The sequence below is a fragment of the Corvus moneduloides genome, chromosome 1 (genome assembly GCF_009650955.1).
Source record: "Corvus moneduloides isolate bCorMon1 chromosome 1, bCorMon1.pri, whole genome shotgun sequence".
Classification (NCBI taxonomy): domain Eukaryota; kingdom Metazoa; phylum Chordata; class Aves; order Passeriformes; family Corvidae; genus Corvus; species Corvus moneduloides.
In genome coordinates this window covers 60,495,114-60,520,724 of record NC_045476.1, presented here as the reverse complement: position 1 = coordinate 60,520,724, position 25,611 = coordinate 60,495,114, and the positions used below count along the sequence as shown (strand labels likewise).

The window sequence follows — 25,611 nt, the reverse complement described above, 5'->3', positions numbered from 1 at the left end:
GTTTTATAATAATAGCCATATGTTAGTTATGGATTGTGTAGGTCTGAAGTTTTGGTAATTTAAAACTGCTTTAAAGTGACCTTTACGTGGTTCCACATTTCAACATTTTCTAAAAGCAGTCGGTATCGGTCCTTACTCATAAATCGTTGCACTAAAAGATCTGCAGGCCTGGGCCCGTAGTTAACAGGCTTGCAGTAAGGAAGTGCTGCGAGCATTTATACACACACTTAAACCCAGAAACAGAGTCTTCTCAATGAAATCAACGTAACTGCTCTCAGACCAGGACGATATGTAAACTTTTAAGAAAGGCCAGTTGCTGTTAGTATTGAAGACAGGAGGTGAAGCAAGATGGACCTTATGCAGTTGTTGTGTTCTTCTCTAGCTAAACAGTGCAAGAAGACAAGACAGGATGGGAAATACTTCTTCTTTTTTCACTGGCAGATAGTCACACTGGGAGGACTATCTGCGATACTGGGGGCAGTATGAAGGTGCAGCTCAGCTCCACTACCACTGCCTGATTTCTGCCATATGATTTCTCCCTGATTTCCCAACCACACTGTAGCTGATCTTGCCTTTTGGTTGGGCTGCTCACAATCCTGCAATTTCTTACTTCTTTGCAGTGCTCCACGCCCTATTCTTCTCTATTCATTTGTGTGTCATTCCTTGCATGTCTGAGATCTTTCTCAAGATCCATATTATTCCTGTTGTCCACACTTTCCCTCTGACTTTCTATCTGACCGAGTACTTCCACTGTTATGGTAAAGGCATTTCATTTTTGGTATTTGAGGCTTTTCACCTCAAATACCAGCATTTCAAAAGTGTTTTTACTTTGATAACAGGGAAACAGAGGTACATCAGCTAAAGGTATTTGCCAGAGACTACACAACATGTGTAGATATAGGCTAGCACCAAATCTCCTCACCCTTCCTTCTAATGCCTTGGTCTTTAGGCATGAAGTGGAAAATAAAGTAGCAGAACTAAAAAGACCATTAAAAAAGTGCCACACTCAAGATCAAAACAAGTTTTGATATGCTGACAAAAAGGAAATGCTGATTGAAACCTGCCCTGGATTGATTGATATCTTAATAGGCCCTTAACTCCTGTGGAATTTTGTTACTTCTCCCATGACATTAAATGTTAAAGTGCTGTATGTGCAGCACTTCTCCCATGAATAAGAAAAATACCAACCACCTAGCAGTTGACCAGATTTCCTTTCCTTTTGATATACTGCTATCTTCAATGCCCACCAGGATTTAGACACTTGATATATTTGAACCTGAATTAGATGTTTTCAGTGAAAATAGTGCAGAATTGGGAATCCATGTGGCCCTCTCTAAATACTATTTCCCAGCTCACAGTTGTAATGATTCACTTTGAAATTTCCTATGAAATACCTCTGCCTATTCAAAAGTTTGGTCTTCATTTGGCCCTAAACCCTGCAAAAGCTTTAGCACAGACATGAAAGTAACTCCAGTGATAATATGCTAAGCAGACACATACTTGTGTTTGGAGAACAAGACCTTCTTCAGGTACAAAAATATTTTTGTAATTTTTTCCTTTTCTTTTGCAAAACTCCAGCCTGGGAAAAGAAATTAAAATCTTGCATAAATTTGAGATTATAAAGTCAAGCTCTAATTTAATTTCATTGTTACACAAAATGTTTGCTAGTCTTAGAAAATGGACAAAAACCATTTGGCCGGTTACGAAAATTTGAGACCTGATCCTGTAATCAAAGCATCTTTCATTAATTCAAGCAGAGGAAAACCCAGCCTCTGGAATAAATCCCTATGTGTTTTCAATGTGTTTTCAAAAGACAAAGTCAGGTAATTAAATCTCTGAATACTTTCAGTAATTTTTTGTGATACCTGTGATGGCCAGAAATGTTTCAGAATTGTTTACAATACAGTGCTGCAACAGCAATGTACCACATCAATACTCAGAGACATGGCAGCATAGAGATGGACACATACCTGTCCTATGTACTGACCCTGCAGTGCTTCCAGCCCCAGCATCCACCCAAGCACCATGGGGTGCAAGAGGACCAAACCCAAAACTAGCCAGGACCCATCTATAAATAGATATCAAACCAACTGCTTTATTGGTTTAATAATATACGAAAGGAAAGCTATATAATAATTGCAATTAGTCACTCCACTTTTCGGAAAAATAATGCATGGCTATACATTGAGGCACTCCGGACAATGTTTCCTTTGTAAAATGCGCGAGGGTGCATTCCAGAGGGATCTGACCGAGATGTTCTAGGGGTGCGCCTCGGACACGCACAGGGTCCGCTCCGTGGTGCTGCATTTCCCGGGGGCGGGGGGACCGCGGGCGCCCGTCCCGCCGGGCCGCGCTCGCCAGGGAGGCGGCAGGGAGTGGCAGGAGGAGGGAGGCAGTGAGGGGGACCTTCGCAGAAGTCCCATTGTTTAGATTTCTGTCACAAGCCATGCGAATACTTAATTTCTTTCATCTCTGGAGTTTTCATTATCATTCAAATTTCATTTTCCATTAATTGATCGGGGATTAGCGAAGCCATTATGCAAAAATTAAAGACAAGCCAGATGCGATGAATAATTCATGAGGGACAATTACACTTTATTCCTGGTGTACTTCCTAACTTCCCTCCGACTCCCCGCCTGCTGCAGATAACAGCCTTCCCTCCCTCCCCGGCTCCCTCCCCTCCGGAGCGCGCCGGGCGCGGGGATCCCGCGGCGCGCAGGGCCCGTGCGCTGCCGCCGCCCGCCGCTAGGTGGCAGGCGCCGCCCGCGGTGCGCGGGGGGCCGCGGAGGCGCCGCGCTGCTCCCGCCGCTCTCACGATCCTTATCGGAGCCTCCGCCAGCGCGCCCGGCTCGGGCGGGAGCGGCGGTCCGTGCCCGCTGCCTGCCGCACCGCCTCCCGCACCCCCTCCCGCCGCCGGGGTGCCGGCCGGGAGCGGGAGCGGCCGCTCCCCCCGCCCCGTCATCCGCGCGTCCCACACCCCTCACACCGGGCATCTCATTTATCCCACCGGACAGTTGTTGCCCCATTAAAGCGCAGTCCCGCCCTTTGTGGAGGACCTTTCATCTGGGGAAGTTTTATGACACTGTGTAAATGTGCAAAGTTTTTAATTAGACTCGCCAGACAGCCCCAGGCAGCACTAGCGCCACGAAGTCTTCATGCCGCTCTCTGCTTTACAGCACAACAAGCCGCTCTACTCCTTTGAAGACAATGCCGACTATGTCTACGATGTCATGTGGTCGCCAGTGCATCCCGCGCTCTTCGCCTGCGTGGACGGGATGGGGCGCCTGGATCTGTGGAACCTGAATAACGACACCGAGGTGAGGCGGCTCAGCGGCGGTGGGAAGGCGCGGGCGGGCGGCGGGGCGCCGGGCGAGACCTTAACCCTGTGAGGGCCGGCACTGCCGGGCACCCCTCGCCATCCTTCCGTCGGGGCTCCGCGGGGCGCCGCGCTCTCTCGGGGCGGAGGCAGCCCGGCGTCGGCCGCCGCCTGCGCCCCGGGGCGCGGCGGGGAGGGGAGGGTAAGGGAGGGCAGGTCCCTCTGCCGGGGGCGCCCGCCCGCCCCCCTCCCTCCCCCGCCCGCCGTCCCTCCTTCCCTCTCGCCCGCCTCCCTTGCTCCCTCCCCTGCGGCGGGGCTGCTGCGCTCGGTACCTGTCAGGGGCGGGAGGGCTGACTCCGGCACCCCCGGCAGAAAGCCAACGCAATTAAATGCCGCGGTGCCGGCTCGGGGAGGAGGCTCCTTCCTCCTCTGTTATTTTAAGGTGCACTTTTAAACCGCGCCCGTTCTGCAGGTTTTTCTTATCCCCCCCACCCCGTTTCTGGCGCACAACGCTCCAAGCGCCAGGTTTGCGATGCCGGCCCTCACCCAGGGGGTCACACCTTGGCAGCCCGGCCACGCCGCCACTGACTGCCAGCGGGGACCGAGGCTCGTGTTGGACTGCGAGACTTCCTTTCCCTCTGTATTTATTATTCTCTGAGCCAAATTCTCTGGGGATTGTAACTTGGAAGCCCTGTGCCAGTGCCTGCGGCGTGTCAGAAACCAAGCGTGTACCCCTGCATCTCCCCTGCATCCTGCCTTTGAGTTGCTTGGTACCCCGCTTCAGTCTTTTAAAGCACAGGGCATCTCTCTCACATGTTATTTGGGACTTTACACCCTCTCCTTTTCTTGTCTTTAAACTTTGCTGTGGAACTTAAAGGCACAAATGCAATTAATAAATGAGTTTTCTTTTCACTGCTATTAACTAAATAGTGGGGACCATTGGAAAGGAAAGGTCTCGCCTTTGAATTTCACTGGTGAGAAAGGATTAATCAGAGCACTTTTAGCAGAGATTGAGACTGATAAACCGGTGTTTTTTAAAAAGCATCTTTCTAAATGTGCGAAACCCCGTTTTTTTCCTCCTATTATTTCAAAATTTTAGAAACGCCAGACACTTAAATTGATAGTTTTTTCTGGATTTGAGTTTCACCCAAAAATGATTTTCAGCAAACCTGTCATCACCTGAGGTCAATCTTAGATGGCCAGTAATCAGTTTTCTGCATGAAAGTTGAAGTCTTTTTCCACACACAAAGTCTTGCATGTTTTTCCTTAATGCAATTTAACATTAAGAACAAACAGACTGTAAGAAAACAAAAGTTCACATATTAGCTGGCACATTTCTTTTTTATATCCAAAAAAGAGACTATGGAAGAGCAAGAGGCACTATTATCCTCCATACACGTTATTTTAATTTTTTTTTAAATTTAAGAGTAGTTGGATCATTAATATACCTTTCACATAAACGTGCTATGCATTTCAGTCAGAGTAAAATACGGGCACAGTTTATGGCTTCCAGTGAGTGGTGCTTGCCATAAATAAGCATGGACAGGTAAGAGGAACCAGCACCGGGCACTGCACTGTCAAGGGGAGCAGTGAGGCCTTTTGAAGTGCTTTGAGCAGGAAGCAGTGCAGCCTTTTTAATTAGAGCACATACAGCTGGAGGATATACAGGAGGAGTCTCCTAAGAATTTATTTTGGGAAGGGAGGGACATATCCTTCAGGTGTTCTCATTAATGCAGGCTTAAACACAGAGCATAAACCCCAGCATTTTGAGAAGAAAAAAAAACCCCTTTCCCCCCAAATACCAGGGCTGAAATCCTGCTCTACTTGAAATCAACTGATGTTTTGCCATTTTACTCAAGGAGGCCATAATTTCTTTCCAAAAAATTAGTATGGACTGCTTGATCCCATTCCCATCAATAATAAGGCTGTACGTAGCAAACCGCTGTGTGTTTTCAGTGTGTTTACATATAAATATATAGAAACATCAGAAAAAAGAATTAATTTCAAGCTTCATCCTGCTTTTATTCCGCATGCAAGGCCACCCCCTGATTTCACAAATTATTTCCGTTCTGAGAGGTCAAAATCAGCTCTCATGTAAGGATCAGACTGGAATTATTTCCATGGAATCCAAGCTTTTTATTTTTATGAGAATCAAATTTGGATCTCTGGACACAGAAATATCATTTGTTTTTTTTACTGAGCACTGATGAAACAAATTTAAAAATCTTTATAAATGGTAAACGGTCAGATTCTGAATGGATGTGAAGTTTTGTTATGCAGGAGAAGCAACAAAAGTATCTCTGAAAGAGAGAACTGCAAACAGTTCTAAGCATCGTAACTGAAAGTGATCGTTGTTTGCTTTTACCCTCTATCTGGTAGGTCGTAATTAGCTAATAATTTTCAAGATTTCTGTAATTGATTATGCCATTTAAGTCTACACAGCTATTTGGTAAGAAAAACTCCTTGTCAGCACTTCTGCCTTTGTAATAAGATCTTGAAACACCTATTTTTTAGATCATTACTACTTTTAGATGTCAGATATGTGATGTCAAAGTATTTGTGAAGACAGTAGAAAATGACAGGTCTATTACTGTGTTTAACTACTAGCCTTGATAAAAATCTCTGTGTAAGAACGAGATGTGATTGTTATTAATGAGTCCTGGCTTTGTTTAATTTGGGGAATAAGCCGCGTTAATATTTAGGTATTATTTTGAAATCAATTAAGAAAACACCTGGGTTTAGTTACAATATGCTACCTTCAAATTTTTGAATTGCAACAGAGTTTCCGCTAGCGTTACTCTCTGTATTTATTGAAAACGTTTTTCCTGAGACCTAGATGCTTTCTGATCAAAATAACATAGATCATTGGACTGTACCAAGGATTTAATTGGTGTAATAATTATTTTCAAAATCTCGTTGGAAAGTTGCAAGACTATTGGGGTACTTCATGTTTATTTCTGCATATCAGAAATTATTTTTGTAAGAGCAGGGAAAATTATCACGTTTTATTTTATATCTGGTAAAGTAGTGTAAAAAATATTTAAAAGAAAAAATCCTTACCCACTCCATCATTCTTTGCAAACTGAATATTATTTTTATGGATCAGTGTAGTGAGGTTTGCTTCAGGATAGCAAATGCTGATTTCTTACCTATGTGTCCGTAACATTTATTTTTTGATCAAGATTGTAGAAGATCTGTAGGTGATTGATGAGTCTTATTTATGTATGAACTGATACGAAACTGATTTACAAAGTCACTTATTTCTTCCTTGTTATATTCCATTGAGATGTTTCTTGGGTTTATTGCATGCTGTACCTTAGCTTTTAAAGTGTGAGGATAGTTTCTATTTCTAGAAACAGGTAACAGATGTATTTGCAAGCAGGTTTTGACACTACATAGGCAATAAAAATAATAATAAAAAGCTATATTCTTATCACGCAGGTTTTTCTGACTGCATCTTTCTTAATCTGTTATCTGATAAAATTTCATTTCAAAATTGTTTAAAATCTGACAGGCACAAACTTCGTAGAATTTATAAAGTATTCCAAATGTGATTTTAAAAACATCATGCTACTATTACAAATAAATTCTTATCTTGAAATCTAAAATAGGCATGTGTAATTTAAACTATCACAACTGAGAGCAGACAAATCTATTTTAAGATACTATGGTTTGACTATATTTCTCTGCATATCACTGGAGAAAAGGCTTTTTCTTTAGATTTTTAAAGACTGTTTCATTACTGCTTTTTGTATTGTTAGATAGCTTTGTGGATTAGTAACAGAATTTTTCAAAACCATCAGGTTTTGAAAAAAAGTATGGGTTGTGTTTTGTGTCTGCGGCATTTGTGCTGCTTATTTTTATGTGGAACACTGAAAAAATGCTGTATTAACAACAACAAAAAATAAACCCCAAAAAACAAAAACCTAAACCAAATCCCAGCTCTAGAGTTATGTATTTCAGCCTCCTGAAAGATTTCTGTGAAAGTTCAATGTCCTAAATATACACTGTATATTTGTACATGAAACACATTTCTTTGATCTGCAGTTTTCTGAGAAACATAGCTGGGTTAGCGGCTTAGTCCTGTAAAATGTGGCATTTAGCTCTTTCAAAAAACCCATTTCCAAATGTTAGGAAATTTATTTTGGCTGGATTTTTTTTTTTTTTTTTTCAGAAATCCGTGATCACAGCAGTAAAACTTGTTTGTTTTCTACTGTGATTTTTATCATGGATCGGTGACTCCATGTCAGCTTAAGGCCATTGAATCTTGCTCGGGTAGCAGACTTGGGACAAGGAGTTAGTGCATGCCAGTTTTTTTGGGTGGTACTGCCTTGGACAGGACTAGGCCTTGCACAATGGGGAGATGAGTCCAGTAGTTATTTGCATTTGAATGACTTCCTAGAGGGGGGAGGATGGTATGTGCTTTCTGATTGGTATCCAGCATTATTTCTACATCATTCTGCAAACAAAATCCTCTTGCATTTCTCATGTGGGGCTGAGGACACTACCGTGAAGCCGTTTGCCGAGGTGATGCTTTAGCTGTGGCAGAACCGTTGTGCTTGAGGTGCCAGCTGGTTTTGCAGCCTGGTGTCAGGGTTGGTGAGGGGGAGCAGGGAGCCTCCAGGGGCAGAGTCAAGGGAAGCAGCCCTGCTCCCCAGTCCTTGTCCAGCTGCTGGCGTGGCAGTGCACACGCTGCGGCTGTAACGCAAGTCTGCAAAGGTTTGGCTTCCTGCTGTCACTCATCTAGTGTGACACAATGAAGGCAATAGGGCTGAGGAGGAGACTGGCATGGGAGCTGGACAATGTTCGTTTTTAAATTATTTTTCTCCAGAATCTTTAGACCTGTCTCACAACAGAAGTATAAAGCTACAGTCAGAGAACCGAGATGAAGTCAGCAAAATACTGCTTTTGTTAATCTTGCCAGTTTGTCGATGTTCAGACCAGGCTTTAATATGACTTCAAGCTGCTTTCTTCCTACTTCGGCTGCACTGTGCTGCCAATGAGGACAGAAGGAGTACCTGTCACTCCTCCCAGGGTAGCCTGGACTCCGGTTCTTGTCCAGCTACCTTGTTTTACCTGGACTGCTCTCCATTCTATGCCCATTTATAGATCCTGGGGCACTCCCTTGTCATCTCACAGTGTGACTGAAACCATTTCCCACTGGATGGATCTGGTGGAGGAAGTTGTTTTTCCAGCTATCCTATCCCATTTACCTTGACCTAAAAAATGCTGAAACTAAAAAGCCTTGTTTGGAAGACTGCTATGCCAAGCTACAGGCTCCTTGCTCAGGCAGGTTCTCTCCTATTAAAGGCAGCTGGGTGGAGCATTATTAGGCTTGCAGGTTACTGTCATTTGTCATATGAGGTGACCTAAATCAACTGAGTGATCCACCTAACTGGGACAAACACCCACGCAGTTCCTTCCTCCTGCAGCATCTTTTGATGCCCTCATTCTAGCATAGATTACAAATACTTCTCTTAAGATCATGTTCATTGCTTTATTCATCCCACGCATTAATCAGAATCCTTATGTATTCTTGTGGATCACCTGTTAAGTTGGTTGACTTGGGGCAGGGAGGTGGGTTAGGAATTGGACAGCATCCAGGTGTATTTAAAGCAGAAGTAATGTCCTGGGGATGTAAAAGAGAATTGTGGGAATATATTGTAGGAGTTCCAAAATGTTAGCTCAGCTGTTCTCACTTCTACCATGTCCTCACTCTAAAGTGATTAGCTCAGGACTTTTCTGATATAATACTTAAGTTTCAACCTCTGCATCTAGCCACAGAGGTGAATATGGATTCAAAGGGTGTGTCAGCATGAATACCAGGATGCGTTTGCTGACCGTCAGGTTATCTGGGCCTGAGTCAGAGCCAGGGCAGGACTGAAGCCAAATCCCACTCTCAGTTGGTTCTTGGTCATGTTTGTGACTTTTAAGAAAAAAGCAGATGCAGTTTTGCATGTTTCCAGGGCTAAGGGGGAAAAAATGGTTTCATTTACAGCCCTTTACTGTTCATTCCAAGCAATCTCTTACTCTTTTTAGCACATCTGATCAAAGAAACAATGAACCCTTTCGGTTTTTTTTCTCCCCCCCAATGAGAGTTGTTTGTTTCTTCCAAAAATGCCAAGGGACTTTGACTCATCTGGGCCATTCAAAACTGACCCCTGGGTTTCTAGGCAGTGTGATTTTATTGTCCTTCCTGTTCCTATTGTTTCAACAGGTTCCCACAGCCAGTGTCACCATAGAAGGAGCGTCTGCCCTCAACCGTGTCCGCTGGGCCCAGGCTGGGAAGGAGGTAGCAGTTGGTGATTCAGAAGGCCGCATATGGGTCTATGATGTTGGAGAGGTATCTTCTTTTGGGATTCTTCTGTGGTTTGTTTGTTTTGTTGGGATTTTTTGTTTTGTTTCGTTTTTAAGCTCAACTCTGGAGACTGCCACATCCAAGTTTAAGAAAGAAATCTGTCTTATTCTTTCAGTGGAGTCCTCATTGAATTTCGGTTGCTAACAGTGTGTTAGTCATAAGGCTACCTTGCAAAAGAGTTAACTTGTTAAAGTCTCATGAGAGAAGTCTCTTTTAAAAGTTTCCAGTGTTTTTCAAACTGTTTTTTATAATGGTTCTGTGGGTACAGTTGGAAAAAGTTAAAAGAATATAAAGAGAAAAAACTGAGGTGCAAAAAGAGCCAGTGCTGTTCTAAAGCTGGTCCTAAAGGGTACACATTTTATACTCCAGCACCTCTTATTTCATGACTGGCTTATTGCTGTAAATTTTTGTCAGCATGACATGTAGAGAATGCATCTGTTCTTTTGATACTGCTTCATACGTCTGGATACATGCAAAAGTATTAACAGGAGGAAATGAGAGGTGTCATTTTGAAGGATGGTAGGTACATGCGTGATAGACTATAGCAGGATGCATATTCTGTGTCTAAAGCTGCTCTCAATTCACCCTGCTACATCTTGTAACAAGCATCTACACTGCAGTGTGTTTGGCAGTGATGAATCTAACTCTTTGTTGATGAATGCGGTATAAAGTGTTCCATCAGCATTACAATCCCTTGGAACATTTAAGGGTGAATCTCTGAGCAATCAGCCTTTATGTAGAGAATTTGTTTTCCATCATTATCTGTGATAGGATACTGAGATACCCATCTCTACACAGTGGGGAAACATTATAGAATGCATACAGAATTATCTGTAACTCTCATAAAGTGATTTTATGGCCCATAGCAAAATTGCTTGTGCATGACTCATATTTTTGGATTTCATTCACTTGTGCAGGAGTTGCTTTTCCTCACAAATGTTTGCTGAAACTTCTTGCCATATTGTTAGCATAATCTCTAAATTGTCTCAGGTTACTGTGCTCAGATTTCCACTGTGACACTGGCAGGTCAGCTGTTTTTATTTATTTTTCATTTTTGTATGACTGTTCTGTCTTTCAAGCGATACGACAGGCTGTGGAAATGTCTTTGATGACAGCACTGACTGATCTTGTCTGGGAGTCTAGACGGGCTGTAGAAAGGTCTCTTTTTGCATATCATACACCAAATCATTCATAGTTTGCAAGCTCACCCAGAAGAAAATAGTGTTCTATGCAGAAGTAGCAATATTGACGTTTTTGACCTTTCCTCTGTATAATAAGACGTCATCTTGCAAAATGAGTCATAGTGATACACTCAAATAAGAAAGAAAGAGAGGCTTCTACTACTTGAAAAAGAAAACAGAGTCGTTCAACAGTATGGATTTGTGTGAGTCCAGTTCAGTGTTACATAAGGGGTTCTGCTTCAGGGATGTTGTGTGCCCTGCCCATGCAGAGCCTCAGTGTCTCCAGCTCAGTTCCATATGTGCTTAAGTAAACCGATGGATGTCCATCCACATGGCTACTGACAGACCACTGCCAACCCTCCTCCTCTTCTGTAATGAATGAAGGAGCTCATTAATTTGTTGCCTGGTTCATTCCGGCTGTATCAGTCTCTGCAGTAATTCCTGTATGAAATTTAGGAGAGGTTATCTGGGCTGCAACACTGCTAGGGCTGCTGTGTTATTAATGCCTTTTTCTGGTTTAAAAGAGAAGGGTGCTCATATGTTCTCTAGCCCAACTGTTCTAGCTGTAAAGCCTCAAGGGAGATGCAGAAATACTTTGCAGATCAAGAGCCTGGAACCAAGGGCATGTACAGTGAGTAGCAGCCTCTTGGGTCGTTAACCCTGAGGGCCAGTCTATAAAGAGTCTGTAAAGAGCTCATCTCTGATGAGAGATCCCGTCCTTAGCTGTCCTCAGGCGTGACACAGAGGGGATTCACAGTGCACATGCACTTTTGGAAGTGTCTGGTACAGAAATACGGCAGCCTTTAGGGATTGTGCTTTACTTCACTGTGCAGGCACTGGTCAGTTTTTTGGCTCAGCTGGGGTCCTCCTTTGACTATCCTTTTTGTAGGGGTTTGATTCTGGGATCTGATGGGGTTGGTCTAACAGTTTAAAAGGGGAAGTTCTCCTGCCAGCCATCTCTAGCCACATCCCTTACTGCCCAGCTTTTGTGCAGGTAGCAGTGCTTGTCATCATTCACGTCGTGCAGAGGGAGTTAGGTCAGCAGAGAAGTATTTATTTATTTGTTTGTTTGTTTGTTTGTTTTCTTTGGGCTGTTTTTCTCCATGAACTGACTGATGTGGGAGTAGATGAGCAAGCAAGCATGTGCCTCAGGTTGAGGGGCTGGGAGCTGGGCTGTACAGCACCCAGCAGCAGCTAACTGTGGTATTTGACCCAGCAGTGTTGCAAATCCTGACACTGAGCTGTGACAGGTGACCTTTCAGCAACAGCACTCTTCTCACCTCCTACAACATCAGCTCCTGAAAAGGCCTCATCACTGGAAGAACTCATTTCTGCCTCGCTGATAACTCAGTAGCATCCACTTGTTTGAAGGTGCATCTCCCTGATTTGGGAAGATGGTTGTGATTACTTGCATTAGAAAGTCATCAGGCCATTTTAAAAAGACCCTAAATACACTCACCAAAACCATTAATGCTCCTCTTATACTGCACCCTTTCAAAAACCTTTGTTTTCCTGTGACTGTTCCAAATGTCACATTAGATCAGCTGTAAACTCATAAAGCACTGGTTCCATCAGAAGAAAAAAAATACTGTATTTGTATTTTAATACACCATGATATCTTTAAATTTCACCTTACTAGGTAAACGTTTTTCCTTACCTGTTTCTTAGACAGCATTGACTCTGTGAATTTTGATCAGAGCAGAAAACATCAGGCTGTCAACCATTAAGGAAAAAATTAAGTGCTAGGAATTTTACTTTGATAGATTCATCACGGTTTTAAGGAACTATCTTAGAGAGCAGTGAAGTTTACTGCTGCTATTAACCCATATGGTATAAAAAGAAAACAATATGACCTAAGGGAAAAGCATAAGACATAAGGTCTAATCTTGCATCCTTTGTGAAGGTAAGGAGTGTGGGATCGGGGCTGTTTTCGCTCATGTAAGAATTTAGGATTTGGCCCATGTTAATGTTATCCAGTCATGGTCTTATGACACAAGAAATGTCAGACACATGAAGAACATGGCAGGGTCCATGACCAGGGAGTTAAAAATAATGGTGACACTTTCAGTTAGGCTATATAGTGTTATCTCCTTTGACTGTGTACTTTTAGTTGTTTGATTTTGGCATCGCATCTGAAAATAACTGAACACATTTATTTTCACAGTGAGGGGTCTATTTTCTCCTCTATGCGTGTGCTTTATGCCCATTAGCATTAATGGGAGTTACACACACACTTCCAGCGGAGAGGAGACTTAAACAGCCCATATAGATGTGCCCTTGTGGATCAGTAAGCACTGATTTAAAGAGTGTGAAGTACAAAATGAAATAAAAACCCAAACATGCAAAAATTGATTGTTTCAGTGTGATGGGATCTTAAACCCATATAACTTAACTAGTATATATAAATACATTGTACAAAGTCATTGTAAATACGCTTTAGTCTCCATAAGATCTAAATATTCAAACTTTTGCTGGCATAATAGTTGTGATATTATTATTGTGATAGTTTGTGTAATATATTTTAGCTTCTGTGGCCTTACGGCTTATTTGCTGGGCAGCAAGTTTTCTGTGTGGTAGAAGTTGATTTTAACAGAACATGGACTGCTGCCTATAGATTTATTCACGTGTTCAGATGATTGATAGTTAGACCTAACTGCATGTCTGTTCTGCAGATATATTTTCTAAAAAGCTTGCTCCCATTGTGCACGCTTCAGTGATGTTACACAGTGCCTGCTGTCATAAATATTGCCTAACAACCATGTTTGTTGCTTACCTGGCTTATTGCAAATGCTCTTTGCACCTTTGGTTGTAAAAGAAGCAGCTTCTCATCCACCTTCTATTATTTCTTTTTCTTTTTTTTTTCTGGTTTACCTCTTCCAGGTCATATTCTGCTTGCACTGTGAGTACATAGATAGAAACTGTAAGTCAATGACTCATTATTTGATTCTAATAAAATATAAAGTAAGTTTGCAGCATAGGATCACAGAGTTTGAAACTAATCACAAGGAGAGTAATGCAGTACATTATTTTGTTAAAGTGGTTACAGGAAAAACTATTGCATCTGTTAGGTGGTCTTTCAGGCAGTTGGTTCTAGTCATGCTTTTAAAAGGCAACTAGTATGACAGGTGGACTGGAGAGGAGTGAGAAAATGTCCTTCTCTAGACCATCCAGGAAGGCTGGCTCTGCCAAGAAAGCAGTTACCTGGGATTCTTTGTACAGTTATTACCTCTGTCCTCGTTTCCGTGCAGTGAAATCAGAATCATATGGATGTTTGTGTGACTCTGTTAGGTTTTAGAGTTAATACTGCCTTAAGCCTTTTTAGGGCTGCTGTGTTAGGTTGTTTGTGTACTTCCCCATTTGCTCCATGATAGGTGTTAATCCCATATCTCATTTTCAAGTACATGACCAGTGAGGGAGGAGCTGGTAACTGCCCTGAAGTTTGTGGATGAAGTGTACAGTAAGGATATCCCGCTGGTGCCTATAAAATAATTTCCTTTGATTTCAGCAGCCTTTAACAGCTGCTCTGAGATTCTTAGGGTTCTAGACAGAAACAAATGTATATTTGTGACCAGCTCTCACATTTCAGCACGACTACTGAGTCACTTGTTTTTCTGGCTAGAGTGGGGAAGGATTTGTACTTTGTACTCCTGTCTTGTGATGCCCGTGTTTCACTATAGATTTTGTACAGAAAATACATATCCAAGCATCTCTTTCATGCAGTTAAAAACTGCTGTAGTCCAGAGAGAGAAATAGGAAGCTAGATTTTGTGTCATGTAGTTATCCAGGTAGATTTTTCCAGTAGGTTTGCTTTTGCTATCATAAAGCTTCTGTAGAGCATATATTGAGTTGGGAAATGTTTTTGCCACAAAAGCAGAGTTGAGACTCGCCATAAAACATTTGATTTTAAAATCTGTGTTGAGTTACAAGTATTCTTGGAACACAGATAAATGCTCACGCACTTATCATGAAGGCAGATTCGAGCAATAATAAGGGGTTGTGCTTACAACCAAGTTTTATTCAAAAACATTCAAAGATTAAGTAAGACACAATAGTTACAAGAACATACACAATCCAGGTATAAAGGATAATTAAATTTCACCATTGATATTTCTGCTAGGTAGGCTGGAACCCTGGCCTCAGAGAATTTTAAAAACATGTTTTAACAAAGCAGAATCTCTTATGAGTTGTTGGAAAATGCAAAGAACTAAGGTTTTGATTTGTTTCTTCTTTTTCCCCAGTTTTCTAATGTTCAATCTTGAAAGACTTTTAAAACTGGAAGCATTTAGAGATGACAAAAAAAAAAACCCAGGAACTTCAGCTTTTTACTTGAATAATATCTGAAATATTGAGCAGCACAAGCTCCTCGTTCCTCATCATTTCAATTTTGACTGATATAGTCAGTATTCACAAAGGGATTTTTGAAGTAGGTTAAATAAGAACTCCCTAATGAAAAAAATGCACTAGTTTGAAATCAGTCAATTTCATTACTGTGTTTTATGAAGGCCATTACCCATTGCTGATTACTAGGGTGATAAAATCTTGAAGCTTTGGTAGCCTCCATAGGGGGTGAGCTGATCTAAGTAGAGCAAAGTCCAGTCATTATCACCCTAAATACTTGTGTTTCTCATTACAATATTCATTACTTTAGGTTACTGTGAACGCTTTGAGGTCTTTATATAAGCACTGGTTTATTCCTCTGTAGAAAAACAGTGTTATATTGATAAGTTAAAACCAAGTGTTTATATACTTCTACATTTTAAAATGAAGCTTAGCTACATCCATACATAGAAATGCATAAGTTTATACCTCTGAGTATAAATTTCCCTATACACACCTACTGATGGCTGTTTGCCTGTCAGTGAGGTTGTATTAGTTTGATAAGAAATAGAAAGCGATATGAGTTACCTTGTTCTTTCAGTCTGTTTGGGTACTTAAAGAAGCTGGAATGGAGGCTTGTGTTCCTAATAACAATCTTTATTAGGGAAGTGCTTTTCAAGAGGGAAAACTGAGCCGTGATCTAATTAATCTGAGTTACCTAAGGCTGGTTGCTGAGGATTGGAACTCTTTATCTCCAGTGCCAGCCTGGGGCCTTGAACTTCTCTTTCTCTGCCACCTCTTGCATATCATGTGGCATCACTGGCTCTCTGCCCTTCTCAGTCTCCCTCATCATGGGCTTTGGACTTACAAAGCAGCATCATAAAACTGATGTTGTTTAAAAGATCAAAACTTTGCTAATGCTCTTTGCACCTTTGTGAAAGAAGCAGCTTCTCATCCACCTTCTATTATTTTTTTTCCCCGTTTATCTCTTCCAGGTCATATTCTGCTTGCACTGTGAGTGCAAAATCACTTACTCTTTTGTTTAAAAAATATTTTATTTTAAAAAGGAACTCTTGAAACATGTCAGGGAGGGATGTGGATCTGGGTTATGCGGAGAGGAGAGTAGCCTGTAGAAAGGGACAGAAGAACTCGGTTTGATTAGGCCAGGGAAGCGTGAGCCTGGTGACAATACCGATGTTTCATGTTCCTGCAGAGATAGGAGTGCTTGGGGCCAGAGGAGGAGAGCTAGTGGAGCTGAGGACACGCTGCCACCAGCGCATGTGGCTGCAAGCTGGCCGTGTATTCAGAAATTTGAGTCAGAAATTAGAAGAATATTTTTAACTTCCAGAAGGCTGAAGTCCCAGAGTGGGTAGAGACAGTGGGACAAACATCCTCTCAAAGTGGAGCCTGCCAGCAGGATTTTGTGATGTGTTTGTGCGTGATGCAGAAGTGGGTCACACCTGCTGTATAGGGTCACTTTCCTGCCCGTGCCCGGATATTTGCTTGTTCTTGGCAACAACAGTTTCTTCTGTTTCTCTCTCCAGATAAATGGACATGAAATTCCACTTTCATTTTACTATCTGAATGTTACTTGTTAAAATTAAAGAAGGAAGTACCAGATTTTTAATGAAAGTACCTTTTTTCTCATTTGTTGTTGATTAGACAGTGAAATTAAATCGGTATTAGTGAAAACAGACAGAAAGAGTGGGAGGTTTTAAATGGTCATCCTAAAAATTCAGTTGATTCTTCATTCTTAGCTTCCATGTGCTTATGATGAAATAGTTCAGCAGTTCTCCGGAGACAGCTTACTAGCTGTCTCCCCAGAGAATTTCACAGGGTAAAAAGACATGAGTTTCCAATATGACACAAATACCTTTTAGAAGAATTATTCAACTCCTCATCATATGAAATAAAAACCTTAAGAAACCCAGTCAACCAACCGACAAAACTTTGGCCCTAGTCCTTTTTATTCATTTGCACACTACTTTTAAAGCTGACTTATGTTTCCTTTTCCTTTGCAAAGGCCCAGATCCTCCCCCTGCAGAGAGGATCAGAGAGAACAAGCCACATGTGACAGGAGTTAATCATGTAGCTTAATGCATTATTGGAAGGCACTCAGATAACGGAGTGATGAGAGCGGCAGAAGAGAATCTGTAAGAGATCATTCCCTTTCTGCACAGTGCAGCCTGCAGGAGGGGGAGAAGGGAGAGCTGTGTGTGACAGTCTTCCTGCTGGTATTTTCCTGCTGAGGTGGGAAGCCTTGTAAAGGGCAAGAGGAAAAGAGCAAAGGGACGTCCAGATCAGACATACCACTCTGTCCGCATGGGCACTGCTGGGGGCTTCACTACAAGCTCCTCCTCAGTTACTGCTTCTCCTGAAAACTTGTCAAGAGGCTTAGTGGAAAAGATAATCTGGGTCCAGGCTTTCTATGATACTTGTAGCTGAGACAGTGATCTCAGCTTTAGCTGGTCTGCCCCCATCCTAACCCTGTATCGTGGAACACTGTGGCAGAGCACAGCTGTAGTCAATGCATGTTAATAGTGTCACAGAGTATGTATTTTAATTATCTAGTTAGTCTGTAGGGTGACATTTTCTCTGAAACTTTTTACCCCCTTTCTGATGTAAAAAGAAGTGTTACTGAAAAATGTCCATAGCTTTAAGTAACAGAGAGTATGGAAAAGGAAAATTGCCAAGTACAAAATTTAGTTTAAGCTCAGTTTGCGTGCAGCAATTTGTAAATTTCGTAGAAATCCGTGACTTATTGTGGTGTTAAAACACTTCTGAAACAAGAGCTGCTTTGTATAATTAATTTTTTTCAGGGGGCTTCTGTGGTTTGAACCTGTCACATCCAGTAGCAGTTTTCATTTTGAGAATCCTTAACTATGTTTTCCATCTTTATGGTTTGCAAAAGGGTCTGTATTTTGAACATGAAAAAATACTTAATTCATGACTTGGAAACTAACAGTTAAACCTAAAATATCAACTGAGGATAACTCTGGGCCTTAATACATCCTATTTTGCAGCTAAAATTCTATATTCTGTGTTTAATTTAAATGTGAAATGTATACTCCAGTGCCTAAAGTGATGGAAGAATCTATGTCTGAAATGAAAAAAAAAAAAGAAAAACTACAAAATAAAACCCGCTGCTGTTTAATGATGGATGAGCTCTTGCAGATAATGGGATGTGTACACAATCTCCGAGAAGGCAGCAACTCTCCTGCAAACTAAAATCTTTGAGCAGTTTATAAGCTGCTTATGGTGCGAGTCCATTTGCCAACTGAGAGCCAGAAAGCTGTGGCAGAAGTCCTTTACAGTTCTTGTCCTGCCAGGTTTCCATGGCATGGACACGGCCAGCTTGGTTTGGATGGGAAGCAAGCTGAGCAGAATATGATTTATTTCTTCCCTGAGGCAACAGTCCTTCCCACAGCTGAACTTCCAGGGAGGCACCTTTGCCAGCATAGCTACCCTACAAGCTGAAGCTCTGGTATTTCAAGTGAGAGAGATGGGCCCATTCTTCCAATCAATGTAGTTGTCAGTAAAAAAAAATAGTAGCTATTGGAAAAAACAGGTCAAGGGTGCCTTACCTTCTAGTTTAGTTCATTTGGTATTTTTAGGCTTCCTTGTGTAATAATGACAGCTGATAATTTGGTAGAGGAGGAATCCTGATCCCTTAGCTCCAAATGTTGTATGTCCTGAAACACGTTAAAAATTCCCGGAAGTTTCAATTATTTTGAGAAATGACAACTGGAACAGGACTGAGATCCCCGTGGGAGGTGAATGGCAGGCAGCATGCCTCACTGTTTTTCTCAACCCACATGTAAACTGATGGCATTACAGAAGAAGTGGAATGGCAGGAACTGCAAGAACTTTATTGCTTAGGGCACCACCTCTGTTGAAGCAAAATTGTGAGCTTTCCTCAAGCATGGCAGATGCTCTTTCTGCTGATTAATTGCATTAAATCTCTTCTGTTTCCAAGGACTTACAGACCAATAGTCTCTGCCATTGAAAGTATCCCTCGAGAGAGATGCATAGGAGAGGCTCCTCCCAATATGACTGGTGAAAGCACTTCAGTGGGCTTAAGAACAAGCTGTAAGCTTATAGTCAACCTTAGCATTTTAAAAATAAGAGGTGATTTAAGGAAATACAAGTTATTGAAATTTCAGTTTGCAGTCAACTCTTTCAGGACGACTGATGATTACTCGATGTTCTATCCTCTGTAGTCAATGTCAAGTGCAGCACTTGATACGTTAGTTGAGGGAGGCATTATCTGTTTGATAGCTTGGACATCATTCTTTCTGGTTAATTCAGGAGAGCCTGAGCCAACTCTGGTATTAGAGGTGGAACTGTAGCATTGTCTACAATTAAAGATACTTCCCACTTCCTTGTTTTCTTTTCCATATGCCCTATCAAGTTGTAATCCTTCAGGCTGAAGTTTTCCATAATTGGTCTTCGCTTCTAGCACAGGTTTTGTTGTTTCTTACTTTTTCTTCTTTTTTTTTTTCTTTTTAAGATTAAAGACAGTACCATAATGCAAAATTAATAACATGCTCAAATTGAGGGAGTTAGTCTTAACTCTGACATTTCCTATCTTTGAAGTGTTACAGTCTGCATTCTTAATGTTCTGTTAACATGCATTTATGTGTCATATATGTATAATTTACGGGCTATGTTTTATTTTGTTCTCCTGTTAGACTGGCATCGAGATGACTGATGCAGACAAAGAGTACTAAGTTTAGAGAAGAATTAATGGGCATTCAAATGCTTCAGTTCCTATGTAGGCCCTTTGTACAGCATATCTTTGCACATTACATATAAATTATTAAAATAACACCATTGTTAGCTTGGTATTCAAAACATAATTTGGAATCAACTGTGTAACAATTCAGAAGTTACTGTTCTCCTTAGAAGAAAAAAGTCAAAGTTTGCTGAAAATTGATTTAGTTTTTGTTTCAGTTGGGGGTTTTTGATATAAGCTAATATTTTGTCTTTTTTTTACTAAGGCAGCACTAGTTAAATCAGACCCTGCTGGTGAATTGCAAAGAAATAAATCACAACAGACATTAATCTAGATGAGGGCTAAGTAATTAACTTCATAGAAGGGTGGTGTATATTGTGTCTGTGACACTAGACCGACTGCTGTGCATAGAATAAATGCAGTATTTAGGTTGCCTATGGTATTCCACTGCTTCAATTAAGTAAACAAATATATATAGAGCTACTCTGGAGTGTATCCTTTGCGGTCTAAACACTGTATCTTATTAAAATCATCTGCATGCAGTATGTGGTGTTTGAGTTCCTGCCAGTGGTTTCAACCATTGTTAACAGTGATGCTCGGCTCTCCCCGGAGTTAAATACAGTGGTACTTTAGTTATGTGCAGAGGGTGCTCTTGGTTACTCTGGTGGCCATTTCGTTGCATATTACCTCCCACTTTGTTTCCATCCATGTGTGTGGCATAGGGTGTTGCCTGAAAAAATATAGGTTTTTTCAGGAAATAAAATATCCATATAGGTTGAGAAAAATATCAAAGGCAGCCTGTAATTGATTTTGGGGGGCAAGACCAGGGCCAGAATAGGTGTGTGCCTGCCTGCTCTATGTGTGTATCAAGATATTTAATGTTTACATTTGCATATCTGTTTTCACCTCAACAATAATGACAAAACATCTGTTGAACTGCAGAAGATAGGATCAGTTCTTAAAGTGGAACTATGATTGTTCGTTATTGTTTGTATCGCAGTCCTCGTTCTGCAAGTGCTGTCTTTTACCTGGAAAATGAGACCAAGTGATTGTTCTACTTCTTCGAAATCATCAAGTTCAAGTAGTTGTAGTTCATCATCATGAAACACATTTTTACCTACAATGTCATAACTGCATTCAGATGTTAATCCATTGCTCCAAGTATTTGCAGCAGATTTCTTTTCAGCACATAGAGATACAGACAATATGGATTGACACAGATTTTGCTCAGGGAAAATCCAGCTAAAACTACGTTTGCCTGAAGCTATGTTTATTTGATGATGCTGTTAAATTGAATTGAAAGAGGATTAAAATGGTGATAATCCACATACAGAAATAACTTAGTATGAAGTATGAGATTTTAGTCACCAGTTTACCAGACTTGCTGTTGGCCACAAACTCAGATTAGTCTGAGTATTTCCTAAGTTTTAATTATCTATCTCTTCAAAGAGTATTTAACTTGCCTTTCTAAAAAATTGTAATAGCAACAGGCTATTTTAGAACATTAGTTTTTATATAGTTTTTATTTTCCCTGCCAGATACGAGATTTTATGGTATATATGGCTGTGTGGAAGCAGAGACAAGTAAACAGAATTGTCTAGAATAAGATCACCCTTTGTCTCCAAACAGCAACAAACCCAAATGCAACTAATGAAAGATGAGTGTTAATCAGAAAGTGTCTGACCCTTTGGAGCACGGTGATTAGCTATATAGAAAGCTGGCAATTTAGATCAGAACAAGCTTTTTCTTAGCACAATGCTTTCTTATTTTTGTGTTTCTATGAAATGTTCGAATGGGTCACAGATTTTTGAACTGGGAACTGCTATCACCCTTGGAGTGTATCTTGGACCACCATGCAGGCTCATCTGCAAACTTCTAATTGAAAGCAGTGTGTGGCACTAGGGCTGCGACCACAGATTCTGGCAGATCTTCCAAGCCATGGTGTAGCTGCTTGTTGTCAGATTCTCCATTTACACCTGTGTCCACAGGACATGTGGGTCAGCAGTGTTACAGGCTGTGCTGGTGGCAAAACCTCACCCCTTCACAACAGCCTCTCACTCACTGACAATGCTGAGGAGGTTCTTCCCATGGCTGTTTTTGCTTTGAGGCTTCTGAACTCTAGTGAAGACAAAAAAAAAGTGGCTATTGAACCAGTGATCAGTGCTGCAGATTAGGAACTAGTGTCTCAGTGACAGGTAAGTAAGCCCATGAGGTACAGTCATTAAAAGGAAATGAAACAGGTTCAACATGGACAACTGGGCTGCCTTTGAGCTTATAGGACACTGGTTCCTCCAAAGTGGAGGTGGCTGCTGCTGCTGAAATTGCATTTTGATCCCTTCTCAGGAGAGTCCACTGTCCTCAAAGGAGAATTGTGATGGACAAGAGCTTGGAGAGATGAAGGCAGGAGGAGTTTGTCCACTCCCATCCCAAAGATTTAGAGGCTTCAGAGAAGGCAAGGAGCCAGAAATAAAGTGAAATATCCTCAATGAATAATTCATTGGCTGGAAAGTGGTTTTTCAAGGAAACTGAAGCTATACAGGGATTTGGACAAATTCAGCTGAAACACTAAGCCATAAAAAAGATGGATAGGAGGGAAATATACAAAAGTCTTGAAATATGTTGTAATATCTTGTTTCAACCATCTGGATAGATTCCTTTAAAAGGCACATTCAAAGATTTGGGGGTTTTGTCTCAAAATCTTTCTCCTTTCCTTCTCTTCTTTTCCTTTTCCTTTTCCTTCTCTCCTTTTCCTTCTCTCCTTTTCCTTCTCTCCTTTTCCTTTTCCTTTTCCTTTTCCTTTTCCTTTTCCTTTTCCTTTTCCTTTTCCTTTTCCTTTAACTTAAAAGAGCAAATGTACTAGAAGGTGTTAAATGATCTGAAAATGAAATTTATGTTGATTTGTGTCTTCAGGCTCTGTGTTTTTGTTCCTTTCCTGCTTGCTGGGGGAGCCCAGCACTAACTGACACAGAGGACAACATCCAGAGTTGTCTGGTCAGAGCACCTCCTTTTCCTGAGTTCTGTCACAGTTTTCAGAGTAGAAGTGTTCAGTGAAGTTGCTGTTAGCACAGTTTCTAGGAAAACACAGGAAATACAGCTTGTGTTTGTAAAATCTCTGGTGTTTGGATTGGAAGGTCTGCACACAGAGGAGGTCTCTGGCTCCATGAGAAGGTGGAGGAGGCTGGTTTTGGGGAAGTTCACGTGCCCAGTGCTGCCTGTGCTCCCTGGCGAGCCTCAGGGGCGGAGCGCTCTGTCACACTCCTGCCAGATGCACATAAACCATCTCCTCGGTCAGTCCTAGCACGGAGCGGGGCACGCTTTAGGGCAGGAAAGCTGACAGGTAAGTGAAGTGCTTGACTAGAGTGACCTCCCAAGAAACAGAAGCTTCAGAAGGTTCAAGGGCTCTGTAGTAGCACTGAGATGCAGTTTGGTTGTGTACTGCATAAATCATGTAGAATGGTGACACATCAGCAAGGCAAGGACGGGTGCTTGTCAGAAAGATCGTGGCGGCCGTTTTTCTTAGATAACACTGGTTTTCCTCATTAGAATTACTGTCTGATGCAACCTAAACATACCACGATGTTAAAGCAGTGTGAGTAAGTCAATCAATTAATTAGGTGTGGGTAGCATTTGCCTTCCATTGTAAGGGGATCAGAGGAAAACACTTAATAGCTTTTATGTTCTCATTTTGCTCCGTACCTTAGCATCAGTTCATTCAAATAACCCTCTGACCCAAATAAGTTATTATATTAAATTATTATGCTTTGGTGAACATTTCTACGCTGCATCAACATCATGACGTGGAAGTCAACACATGCTGCTTTATAGTAACTGGAAGTGGACAGAAAAATTGCCACAGGAGTGAGGAACACCCAGATAGCTCTAAACCTCTGTCCTTCCTCTATGGAGTATCTCCTCATTTCTTCCACCTCTGCCCTGGTATTTGCAGAAAACACATGTGCAGAGAAGCTGAGAGGGAGATCCCACAGATAGACCCAGGTCTCCAGCACTTGTGGGTGTCACTGTGCCCAGATGAAGGAACTTGAATGGAAAATGACTGGAAGGGGAGCATTAGTCCAGAGAAGAATTTGGAGTTTGTGGATACTTTTGTTTTTATATGTGGTCTTTTGCTGTATAACTGTTGTGGTTTAGTACTGGGGCCGTTGCATAAAGAAGGGATTTGGAGAATAAAAGACAATTTTTCCTTTGACTTCATTATTGCCAAGGTTTCCCTCTGCGTCCCTGAGGAATTTATATTAGAGAGGTTTATTCTACTAACGGTCTATTAGCAGGATTGGCCCCTTGTTGCAACCATGATGTGGTGCATGAGATTAAATAAGGTAAAATAAGATGAAGATGTAAGGAATTTGGTTGTGTGTGGGCACTGAATGTTATTTCCTCTGTGCTAAAGGTATTGACTTTGGTCATTAAATGCTTTGTAAACTGAGTGACTAGAAATGACTCAGACCTTGCTAACACTGCCAGCTAAGAATAATGCATGTAATGCATATATTCCTGGGGAGACTCTTCAAGTTTGAGATAACAAGTTGTTTTAATAGCCTGGACTTTGATTTTATTTGTATGTGGCCATGCTGTGGAGTAAAGGCAATTAAATTATCTTAATGTCATAAATATATTTAGGTTTTTTTATTTAAAATGACATACTTTCTTTTTCAGTCATTTAATATAATGTAATGCTGTTAAAGACTTTAGAAGACAAGGGGAAATGAGGCTTTATTTCATTCAGAAAGTCCTTTGCCTAGGATATTGCTCCACTTTAAAGATTTTTCTACTTGAAATCAGTGAGAATCATTTCATTCAAGAGTTTGACAAATGGTAGTGCTGTACACATCACAAGAAATGAAATCTTTTAGGAGATGCAGTAATAACGGAGATGGTTGCACAGCTGCTTTTGATTCCATCTCTGACAGAAGGATCTCTGCCCTGCCCCTTCCTGCTATACAGAAGCTGGTATAGGTGTGTGGCTGTGACCAACGTGTGCTACAGGTACTGGGGTCCTGGTGCAGTGACCTCTCTTCTGGTGTTACATTTCCTTCTGGTGAAGGATCTTGAAAGAACAGAGTGGTCTTTCAAATACAGGCCATCCCAGATGCACATCTGTGTATGTGAGCGTGAGAGACAGCTGTCTGAAAAGAGTAACTCTTGTAACTCTGGTCTCCATTCCTGGGAGAAGGAGAAAAATGCCAGAAGTGGAAGACAAAGAAGGGAAAACCCAGAGATTGCAGTGATGCCCTATATCAAGTGGGCTGAGGTGGCTTTTTCACAGGTTGCATTTCTGGGTCTGTAGCCTCAGCTAATGCTGAACTGTACTATATTTTGTGTTTCAGCAGGCAAAACCCCAAACTTGCGCACCAGCCCTTCATACTGTAACTCAGTCACTGATACATGTGTAATACATGGGAAGCTTTACAAAACACGCTGCTTTCCCCCAAAATACTGGATGTAGAGGCAGAGCTAGGTACAAAATAGTTGAAAAAACCTGATAATCACCAGTGAGATACGGAGATGTTTAGATCTTGTATTGCAAAGTCCTGTCCATACGATTAACACCTGAAGCAGTGTGTGTGGAGTTCCCACAAGAGTTAATCTTGGACATACACACAAGCTGTTTCCCCAGCTGGGTCACGTAACAGATGCTTTTCTTAGTCTCCAGTTCTGTGTATCCAGCTAAGATGTAAGTAGAGGA

At 41.5% G+C, this 25,611-nt stretch overlaps 1 protein-coding gene across 7 annotated transcripts in view; it reads left to right on the top strand.

The window, feature by feature from the left end:
- DYNC1I1 (dynein cytoplasmic 1 intermediate chain 1) overlaps positions 1-25,611 on the top strand; it is a 187,519-nt gene that overhangs the window by 159,596 nt on the left and 2,312 nt on the right. For all 7 annotated transcript variants that reach the window (XM_032111659.1, XM_032111675.1, XM_032111649.1 and 4 more), the window contains 2 exons: positions 3,177-3,317; positions 9,534-9,659. In XM_032111659.1, the coding sequence (XP_031967550.1) occupies positions 3,177-3,317; positions 9,534-9,659 (267 nt within the window). The remainder of the gene's footprint in view (positions 1-3,176; positions 3,318-9,533; positions 9,660-25,611) is intronic.